Source organism: Argopecten irradians, chromosome 4 (assembly GCF_041381155.1).
Source record: "Argopecten irradians isolate NY chromosome 4, Ai_NY, whole genome shotgun sequence".
Lineage (NCBI taxonomy): Eukaryota > Metazoa > Mollusca > Bivalvia > Pectinida > Pectinidae > Argopecten > Argopecten irradians.
This window is the reverse complement of record NC_091137.1, coordinates 43,797,004-43,808,674: the sequence shown is the minus strand read 5'-3', so window position 1 is coordinate 43,808,674 and position 11,671 is coordinate 43,797,004. Positions and strand designations below refer to the sequence as shown.

The 11,671-nt window shown below is 37.8% G+C and overlaps 1 protein-coding gene across 1 annotated transcript in view; it reads left to right on the top strand.

Annotated features, from left to right (window-relative positions):
* Positions 1–11,671, top strand: part of LOC138321784 (RNA-binding protein 33-like) — a 42,646-nt gene that overhangs the window by 17,308 nt on the left and 13,667 nt on the right. Inside the window, exons 7-9 of the mRNA XM_069265753.1 lie at positions 24–195; positions 1,305–1,972; positions 2,927–3,044. Of these exons, the coding sequence (XP_069121854.1) occupies positions 24–195; positions 1,305–1,972; positions 2,927–3,044 (958 nt within the window). The remainder of the gene's footprint in view (positions 1–23; positions 196–1,304; positions 1,973–2,926; positions 3,045–11,671) is intronic.

Sequence of the window (11,671 nt, the reverse complement as noted above, 5' to 3'; positions counted from 1 at the left end):
AACATGATGTGCGTTTGTTATAGAACTCCAAGATAGAAGCCACTGAGGAAGGGCAGGAGACTGAAGAAAGTGAAAGCGAAAGTGACGATTCAGAATCTGGAAGAGGCCGGTTCAAGTCAGAAAGGGCCAAAATTGTCACCACGACAACGGTGAAGGCTAAACCCAGAGACATTGACGCCATTCCAGAGACTCTGGGTGAGTTGTGTCAAAGTGACTTGAGTGTGTCACTCTGGATATTTTAGCATACTGAAATTAAAGTGACAATTCACTCAGGCTAATAATTTTACATAACCAAGAGGCCAAATATAGCATAAATGTATTGTTCTACTTTTCTTATGAAACAAATAACGTAAAACATGGACAAATTCCTCAACATTGTTAAGTATTTTAATTAATATCGTTGAAATATCAAATCGTTGATCAATACCATTAAGCACGTACAATATGGACGCTGTAGCCATACCCGAGCCAAAGTCACGCACGTTACACAAATGAAATAGGCGGACACAAGTAGGGATGCAAAATTGTACAAATGATGGGTCTGACCCCCCGGGTCTGAGGGGCGGGACCAAAAGGGTTGAAATTGACTATTCTTATATAAAATCTTCTTCTCTGAAACTAAGCATGTGATAGCACTCATAATGAAATGGTAGCATCCTGATAGGGTGGGGATTTAAAGTACAAATGGACGAGCTGACTCCATTGGGGCCTGAGGGGCGGGGCCAAAGGGGGTCAAATGGACTATATTCATATGAATGACTTCTCTGAAACTAAGCATGTGATATAGCACTCATAATGCAGTGGTAGAATCTTTATTGGTTAGGGATTCAAAATAGTACAAATGATGGGGCTACCCCCCCCCCCCCCCCAGAGGCCTGAGGGGCGGGACCAAAAGGGGTCAAATTAGCTATTTTTAGTTTGATACTGGTCAAAATTGCAAGAGTGACGGGACCCGATAACCTCACCTAATATAACAATATTTTCAACTGTAAATAACTGATTTTTATGATGCTGTGCAGGCGACACTTCCACTTCCGTGGAATTCGTGTTAGTTATTTTTGTCAATGACAGGGTGCAGAAATAATATTCTTAAAATAATTTCAATGTAAATATTCTGAAATGATAAAAAAAAAAAAACATGGCAATTGGATCCCTTCGCCTCTGAAAATGGATATTTTCTTAAAAATTTTTTTTTTAAATTGTTTGCTCGCTCCCCCTTTTTTTCATGAGTTCCCCAAGAACAGCTGATTTATTTGGTGTGGCCTAATGAGAGAGTAATAATTGATTTTATTTTTGGTTGACAGAGATTTCAGAAGAGCAGCAGGCCCAGATTGATGAGTTTCTTGTCGCCGGTGGCAAGAGAGGTCGTGGGCGTGGACGGGGTCGTGGAGTTGGTGGGCGTGGTGGAAATATGTCACAGTCTGGGCGATTTCCTCCTTATCAAGGTCAAGGTCAGAACTATGGACAACATCAGCCACAGCAATACCAAGGAAACTTGTATAACATGCCACCAAACTTCCAAAACCAAGGTCAAGGTCACATGCCTCCAAATATGGGACCAGGGTACATGAATCAAGGTCATATGCATCTAGGTCACATGGGTCAAAACCCAAACCAACCTCACTCTAGTCATGCCCCTTCATCACAAAGTCACCCGTTTGGGAGTTCTTCTCAAGCTCCATCAAAATTAAGCATAGATGTGAGTGAGAGTTTACAAGGTCACACCCGACCGGTTCCGCTTACCTCCAAGTCTGCAGTACCATCTTTATTTACTCTAGCAGGGTTGGACAAACCCAAAACAACGCAGCAACAGCCTCGCAAGATCCTAATCAACCCCCATTTCCGAGGTCCTCAACCACAGCAAGACCGGTCCCCATCGTCTGCAGGTACAGGCATGCCTCACTCTGGACCACAGATGCCTGGCCCTTATCAAGGACCCACAAGTCAGCCCCAGCCTCACCAGCCACCACAGGTAAGCTAGTCTTATCACAGATAAGTTAATGTTATCATAGGTAAGCTATTACTATATATTAGCCATGTCTGTGGTTGCTCAGGTGATCTTACATACCATTTGTGACTTTAGTCTTCCATCTGTGTTACACCATTTCAAAACCAACGCGCTATTGGGATGTAGAGAAATACAAAAATTAACTTACTGTCGTTCTATCCTAAGATTGCACATTGTGCTACAGTACTAGTGTATTGATTCACTGCAGTAGATTACATCACTACATGCTAAAGGTGAAGTGTCTATGTAACACGCATTGTGATTGGCTGACAGTCTGTGTATATAGAGAAGCGTTTCACAACCTAATTGTGAATCCGCATAAAACACCCCATATTTGTGCAGTCGGGACGTTGTAAGAACATCAAAACAATTACAAATGTTCAAATAAGTATACCTCCGAAATATTAATAGTTGTAAACTAAAAGTGTTACGCTGTATAAAAAATAACGCTGATAAAGAAATTTGTGCTGTAAAAATATGCATGGACTGTTTTGATTCTGGGGTGTTTTCCATAGTACATATCGTAGCACATGTACATGTCACCGACAGATGAAAGCATGGCCGGATTCTGCAGAGACATTGACATGCTAGGACAACAAGGACTAAATCTTTACTTCCGACCACCATACTCTCCACAGTACAATGTTGCCAAGTACATATTTTATGCCATGAAATCCAGACTTCGCAAAAATCCGTCGTCTCATCAGAGTTCACAGAATTAGTGATCATCAATGCCCTGTCTGACAATCCTAATTTGGAACTAAGCTGCTATTATGGACTATGTGGTTATGTTAAAACATGCAATCTTATGATAGAACGGCAGTAATAAATCACATTCAAGACATATAGATACTGATGTGAAATTTTAGTCTTCAATTTTTTTGTAGTTTGTGTTTATTACTTGTATTATTGTTTCAGGACCGTGCCTGGCCACCCCATTCCCAGCCCTCGGGCCCACCCTACCCTGTCCGTGACATGCCAATTCCCACATCCCGGCCAATGGGAGGCTTTCCTCAGCCTGCTCAGGGTTTTCCTGGTAAGTGACTAAGTTACATAAATAACATTAAGAAGAAGAGGTGATTTGGGATTAAGTGTTGTTTTCTCCATTACTTTATCCATGTTATCTACTTGCATGAAACAAAAATCTATTCAGCACAGGATGATTATAAGACAGTGGAGCTCACATGGCAATTTCATGACATCAGAATACATGCATTGTGTCTCTAGTGTACATCGTCAGTAGAGGTGTGACGATTCACCGATGCATCGATGTATTGCATGGTTTGGTGGTGCATTGATGCATCGTTTGAAATTTATTAGAATCGCGATACCTAGAAATTAAAATTGAGCATTGGATTATCTCCCTTGGTCAACCTCAGCCACAGGTTTGTTAGTAACAAAATAGTTACAGAACATTGGAAATGAATAAAACTTGCCTCCTTTGTAATGAGTGTAAGCAAACGCTAAAAATATTCTGGAAATACAGCCAACCTAACAACACATTTACCACGACACCACAACATTCAAAGTGTCTTATCAAAATATTGCGATGAGTATCATATCGTGAACTCTGTATCATGATTCATATATTGTATTGTCACATACCTCGTAAAACACAGCTTTTATCCTTAGTGACATTATCATTTTTGATGCATTATGGTGTTCAGATGATGATGACAAGATGAAAATGTTTGTAAACAAATTGAAATTTCTTGGGAGAAAAAATAAAAAAAATGGCTCTGTAAAATGGACAGGGATATCTCTACCCTTGTGAAAATTGTGAGTATTCAACCCAAGGCTTGCCAAGGTTTTAAGCCTCAGAGGTTGGAGATTTTGTGGTCATACTTCCAAAGTAGGGAATGACTTTTTTTCTCTTGTATACAAAATAAACGGAAAGTGATGTGATAGTATTTTCATTGTAACATGATCATAAACACCCGTGACCCGTCAACTGCACATAAAATTGATGCTGTCATCGACAATGTACACGACAGCATACAATGTGTTAACCCTAGGGATTTATGGAGAAATCACTTATAAATACTGAATCAACTGGTGGCAAATCAAATAATGGGAGAATTCCTGTCCATGACCTATGAATTAAAACTTCTGTTACTCTAAAGCTTTAAAGTGGAGAAAGTAAACCTATTCAATATTCCTTTCCTTTATCACGCTATTGAAGGTGAAATTTTATACTCAAAATGCATACCTTCAACTAAATTTTTCATGCCATAAAAACATTAACTGTATTGTTGAGGGAATTTGTATAAGTATATTAGAGATCTATTCTTGAGAAACTGACTATAGATTTTGTCTATGTGAATGACTATATGCACAGTAGTTATCTGAAATACATATACCTTGAGTATATGGATGTCACAACAGGTCAGTGAGATAAAATGTTGGTCCACCTTGTTTTAGATAAGACGAATAACTCTCTGAGAAATGGTAAGTGATTTTGGTTGGAATGCTGTTATTTTCTTTTGGTTATTTCTTTAATTGTCACAAAACATAGCAAGCAATACAAATATTAGGCATAGTTTGGATTTTCATCACAAATATTTTCAAATTCCTTAGAGAATATTTACCATTGTAAAAAGGATATCATATTTATCTATGGAAATTGCTTTCTTCGGTATATATGGGAAAGTTAAAAATGGCTTAAATGCTTACATGCACATTGATATTATAATTGTATATAAGATCAGTAAAGCATAAAATTATCTTCAGCACACACTGATATTTTGTTGATTGTGATAAAGATACATTAGTTCAAGCTTTAAGTTTTCCAATTTCCTGCTTGGGAATTGAAATAAAGTTCTAACCATATTTTTCGAAGAATCTGCTGATAGCACCAGTGTTGAAGATGATGGTATGTGCAGGGCGTTCTTGCTTTCAAATTTGTTTTTGTTCTGTTTGTTTTCACAAAGCTTTGTTATTTTCTGCTTTAGAAGACGCCATTGTTGGGGAGAACTGGTGGTGTTTTATTTCAGTTAATTTGACTCAGAATACTTGTCTCTCCATTTTGTGACTTATTCACGTACCACATTACACCTGATACAGTTTGTACGATACTATTGTTTCTATTGGTGATGGAATGACGTTAAAAGATGATATCCCACAGTCATTTCAGCAGGAAGATTACAAAGAGTTACGTTCCATCACCACTGGAGATTAGTACACATACATGTACTGCACAAATGGTATGGGGTATCACGTGGTACATCAGGGGTGTACAATTCCACTAGCCCGACGTCCGGGGCTAGTGAATTTCAGGTCAGGGCTAGTGGCTTCACGATCATTACTAGCCCGTGGGCTAGTGAAAATTTCTGTTAAAATCCTATATTTACATTGAAATTTCAGTTGTAAATCAACAGTTTAGCCTTTTATTGCCATTCAGAATTCTACTAGCAGTAAATGTGTCGCATACCACAGGTGGTTCCCAAACGTAAATAACATTCTTCATCTAGGTGCATCAAACGTTTTGTTATGTAATTGATGAAAGTTAAGCGCTTGAGTGACCCAGATGGCCATGTGTTTGCCGAGGTTGCTGACAGACATGGAACGGGAAAATCTAGATTTCTTGACTCTAGATAAAAATCAATTATGAAGTGACAGTTTTATTATCTAGCATCATTATCATTTTAGTGTTATAAATTTGAGAATATGGGGGTTGGATTCAAAAAGTACTACTGCTGTGAGATGGATAGCGGATCATTTTGAAGTGATTAAAATACACGGTAAAATGTTGTCATGTACACTTGCAGATACATAGGTATACTTAGTTAACACAGCTGACACAAATAAACCCACTGAATGTTTTTCAAAATAACTTAAATAGAGGTTTCATAATTATAGGTACAATATTTTTGCATATTTTTCATCTTATCTTTCGTATATTTTTATGATATATTGAAAACTTGTAAATGAAAATCAGCAGTGCTAATTAATTATCATTTACAAAATATTGCATAATAAATTGTAAAATTGATTTTGTGTAGTTCTTGGAATAAATCTATATGAAATTGGCATCATTTGATTCAAATACGAATGTATCATGCAAATGTTACTAGATAAAGTTTTTTTTTCAATGCTCAGAAAATTAGGGAAAATAGGTAAGTGTTCAGTAAAACAGTAATTTCAATTAAAGATTTTTTTACAGAATTTTCATGAACTGTACTATTTACTAAATTCATCATACCTATAAAATGAAAACAGCAGGTAATAAATACTGATTGTTCACTTTACATTTTCCTGCTAAGCTTTTAATATCAAAGTTAAACTTTAATAGATATATACTGATTATGTTTTCTTTCTACTGATAGTTTTAAAGGAAATATCTGAGTGAAATAAGAACCATAATTTTAAATCTAAAGTATTTTGCATGTGATGGCATTGTTGCCTTGTCAATATTGACTCAAGAATGTTTTTACTAAATGAATACCTGGTACCTGTGAAACAATCTGTGCGATATTTTTAGCCCACCATCAACAGATGGTGGGCTATTCAAATCGCTTTTTGTCCGTGGTCCGTCGTCCGTCCTTCCGTCCGTCCGTCCTTCCGTCCGTCCGTCCTTCCGTCCTTCCGTCCGTTAACAATTCTTGTTACCGCTATTTTTTAGCCCACCATCATCAGATGGTGGGCTATTCAAATCGCTTTTTGTCCGTGGTCCGTCCGTCCTTCCGTCCGTCCTTCCGTCCGTCCGTCCGTTAACAATTCTTGTTATCGCTATTTCTCAGAAAGCACTGAAGGGATCTTTCTCAAATTTCATATGTAGGTTCCCCTAGGGCCCTAGTTGTGCATATTGCATTTTGGGACCAATCGGTTAACAAGATGGCCGCCAGGCAGCCATCTTGGATTTTGATACTTAAAGTTTGTTATCGCTATTTCTCAGAAAGTACTGAAGAGATCTTTCTCAAATTTCATATGTAGGTTCCCCTAGGGCCCTTGTTGTGCATATTGCATTTTGGGACCAATCGGTTAACAAGATGGCCGCCAGGCAGCCATCTTGGATTTTGATACTTAAAGTTTGTTATCGCTATTTCTCAGAAAGTACTGAAGGGATCTTTCTCAAATTTCATATGTAGGTTCCCCTAGGGCCCTAGTTGTGCATATTGCATTTTGGGACCAATCGGTTAACAAGATGGCCGCCAGGCAGCCATCTTGGATTTTAATACTTAAAGTTTGTTATCGCTATTTCTCAGAAAGTACTAAAGGGATCTTTCTCAAATTTCATATGTAGGTTCCCCTAGGGCCCTAGTTGTGCATATTGCATTTTGGGACCAATCGGTTAACAAGATGGCCGCCAGGCAGCCATCTTGGATTTTAATACTTAAAGTTTGTTATCGCTATTTCTCAGAAAGTACTGAAGGGATCTTTCTCAAATTTCATATGTAGGTTCCCCTAGGGCCCTAGTTGTGCATAATGCGTTTTTGGATCGATCGGTCAACAAAATGGCCACCAGGCAGCCATCTTGGATTTTGATAGTTAAAGATTAATATCGCTATTTCTCACAAAGTACTGAAGGGATCTTTCTCATATTTCATATGTAGGTTTCCCTAGGGCTCTTGTTGTGCATAATGCGTTTTTGGATCGATCGGTCAACAAAATGGCCGCCAGGCTGCCATCTTGGAATTTGATAGTTAAAGTTTGTTATCGCTATTTCTCACAAAGTACTGAAGGGATCTTTCTCATATTTCATATGTAGGTTTCCCTAGGGCTCTTGTTGTGCATAATGCGTTTTTGGATCGATCGGTCAACAAAATGGCCGCCAGGCTGCCATCTTGGAATTTGATAGTTAAAGTTTGTTATCACTATTTCTCAGAAAGTATTGAATGAATCTGTCTCAAATTTCATATATAGGTTCCTCTATGGCCCTAGTTGTGCATATTTCGATTTGGGACCGATCGATTTACAAGATGGCCGCCAAGGAGCCATCTTGGATTTTGATAGTTGAAGTTTGTTACTGCTATTTCTCAGAAAGTACTGAAGCGATCTGTCTCAAATTTTATATGTAGTATGTTTGCAAAAGTTTGAAAAGCAGAGAAAAGATCCCTCTTTCCATTGTCAGACATAGATCATTCTTTGGTGGGCGCCAAGATCCCTCTGGGATCTCTTGTTCAGAAAGTGCTGAAGGGATGTTTCTCAAATTTCATATGCAGGTTCCCCTAGGGCTATAGTTGTGCATATTGTATTTTGGGACCAATCGGTCAACAAAATGGCCGCCAGGCAGCCATCTTGGATTTTGATAGTTAAAGTTTGTTACCGCTATTTCTCAGAATGTAACGAAGGGATCTTTCTCAAATTTCACATGTAAGTTCCCCTAGGGGCCTAGTTGTGCATATTGCATTTTGGGACCAATCTGTTAACAAGATGGCCGACAGGCAGCCATCTTGGATTTTGACAATTGAAGTTTGTTACCGCTATTTCTCAGAAAGTACTGAAGGGATCTGTCTCAAATTGCATGTGCAGGTTCCCCTAGGGGCCTAGTTGTGCATATTGCATTTTGGGACCGATCGATGAACAAGATGGCCGACAGGCCGCCATCTTGGATTTTGACAATTGAACTTTGTTACAGCTATTTCTCAGAAAGTACTGAAGGGATCTGTCTCAAATTGCATGTGCAGATATCCCTAGGGGTCTAGTTGTGCATATTGCATTTTGGGACCGATTGATTAACAAGATGGCCGACAGGCCGCCATCTTGGATTTTGATGGTTAAAGCTTGTTACCACTATTTGTCAGAAAGTACTCAAGGGATCTGTATCAAATTACATGTGCAGGTTCCCCTAGGGGTCTAGTTGTGCATATTGCATTTTCAGTCTCATTTTGGGACCGATTGATTAACAAGATGGCCGACAGGCCGCCATCTTGGATTTTGATGGTTAAAGCTTGTTACCACTATTTGTCAGAAAGTACTCAAGGGATCTGTATCAAATTGCATGTGCAGGTTCCCCTAGGGGTCTAGTTGTGCATATTGCATTTTCAGACCCATCGATGAACAAGATGGCCGACAGGACGCCATCTTGGATTTTGATAATTGAAGCTTGTTACCACTGTTTCTTAGAAAGTACTGAAGGGATCTGTCTCAAATTTCATGTGCAGGTTCCCCTAGGTCCCTGGTTATGCAAATTGCATTTTGGTACCGATCAGTGAACAAGATGGCCGACAGAGCGCCATCTTGGATTTTGACAATTGAAGTTTTTTTCCGCTTTGTCTAAGAATATACTGAAGGGATCTGTCTCAAATTGTATGTGCAGGTTCTTCTAGGGGTGTAGTTGTGCATATTGCATTTTAGGACCGATCGGTGAACAAGATGGCCGACAGGTAGCTATCAAGGATTTTGATAATTAAAGTTTGTTACCGTTATATATCTCAGAAAGCAGTCAAAGGATCTTTCTGAAATTTCATGTGTAGTAATATGTAGTAAAAGCTTGAAAAGCAGAGAAAAGATCCCTCTTTCTTTTGTCAGATAAAGATCGTTCTTAGGTGGGCGCCAAGATCCCTCTGGGATCTCTTGTTATTAGCAGAATGGTATTTAACACACTGTTAGACATGTACTTGTTCTGTACAGGTTTGTAAAAAAAATCCAGATCGAGTAAAATGCACATATAAAAAGGAACGAAAAATAGGGCTAGTAGACTTCTGATCAGGGCTAGTGAAAAATTGATGCTACTAGCCCTTGGGCTAGTGCAAAATTTTCAGAATTGTACACCCCTGTTACATGAATTAATTCCATTGGACATGATAAACAAAGCTCAATTACAGTTTGAATTTTACACTCTAATTACAGAATGTTGCATTTAGGACTTGATAAGTCACCTTATTATATATATATCTTATGCTCTCAATATTTGTTCCATTGGTTTTTCTTCTGGTACTCCGGCTTTCCTCCACCTACTAAACCTGACAAGTCCTTAATGACCCTAGTTGTTAATATGACATTAAAGCAAACCAAACTTAATATCCGGTATTGAATTCCATGATAAAATGAATAATCTCATTTCAACTATCACAGTGATGGAATTGAAAATCACTCGAGTAGTTCAGAATCACATTGCGCAGCTCTAATAATTACACAGGCGTGAACATTGTTAAGTATATATCTAGTTCAAACCTACTATGGATAAGAGTGAACATTCCTTTTGAGTGCTAACATTGTTAAGTTTATATCTAGTTCAGGCCTACTATGGATATAAGAGTGAACATTCCTTTTGAGAGCTAACATTGTTAAGTTTATATCTAGTTCAGGCCTACTATGGATAAGAGTGAACATTCCTTTTGAGAGCTAACATTGTTAATTTTATATCTAGTTCAGGCCTACTATGGATAAGAGTGAACATTCCTTTTGAGAGCTAACATTGTTAAGTTTATATCTCGTTCAGGCCTACTATGGATAAGAGTGAACATTCCTTTTGAGAGCTAACATTGTTAATTTTATATCTAGTTCAGGCCTACTATGGATAAGAGTGAACATTCCTTTTGAGAGCTAACATTGTTAAGTTTATATCTCGTTCAGGCCTACTATGGATAAGAGTGAACATTCCTTTTGAGTGCTAACATTGTTAATTTTATATCTAGTTCAGGCCTACTATGGATAAAAGTGAACATTCCTTTTGAGAGCTAACATTGTTAAGTTTATATCTAGTTCAGGCCTAATATGGATAAGAGTGAAAATTCCTTTTGAGAGCTAACATTGTTAAGTTTATATCTAGTTCAGGCCTACTTTGGATAAGAGTGAACATTCCTTTTGAGAGCTAACATTGTTAACTTTATATCTAGTTCAGGCCTACTATGGATAAGAGTGAACATTCCTTTTGAGCGCTAACATTGTTAAGTTTATATCTAGTTCAGGCCTACTATATGGATAAGAGTGAACATTCCTTTTGAGTGCTAACATTGTTAATATTATATATCTAGTTCAGGCCTAATATGGATAAGAGTGAAAATTCCTTTTGAGAGCTAACATTGTTAAGTTTATATCTAGTTCAGGCCTACTTTGGATAAGAGTGAACATTCCTTTTGAGAGCTAACATTGTTAACTTTATATCTAGTTCAGGCCTACTATGGATAAGAGTGAACATTCCTTTTGAGCGCTAACATTGCTAATTTTATATCGAGTTCAGGCCTACTATGGATAAGAGTGAACATTCCTTTTGAGCGCTAACATTGTTAAGTTTATATCTAGTTCAGGCCTACTATGGATAAGATTGAACATTCCTTTTGAGTGCTAACATTGTTAATTTTATATCTAGTTCAGGCCTAATATGGATAAGAGTGAACATTCCTTTTGAGAGCTAACATTGTTAAGTTTATATCTAGTTCAGGCCTACTTTGGATAAGAGTGAACATTCCTTTTGAGAGCTAACATTGTTAATTTTATATCTAGTTCAGGCCTACAATGGATAAGATTGAACATGCCTTTTGAGCGCTAACATTGTTAAGTTTATATCTAGTTCAGCCTACTTGGATAAGAGTGAACATTCCTTTTGAGTGCTAACATTGTTAAGTTAATCTAGTTTATATCTAGTTTTATCTAGTTCAGGCCTACTATATGGATAAGAGTGAACATTCCTTTTGAGAGCTAACATTGTTAATTTTATATCTAGTTCAGGCCTAATATGGATAAGAGTGAAAATTCCTTTTGAGAGCTAACATTGTTAAG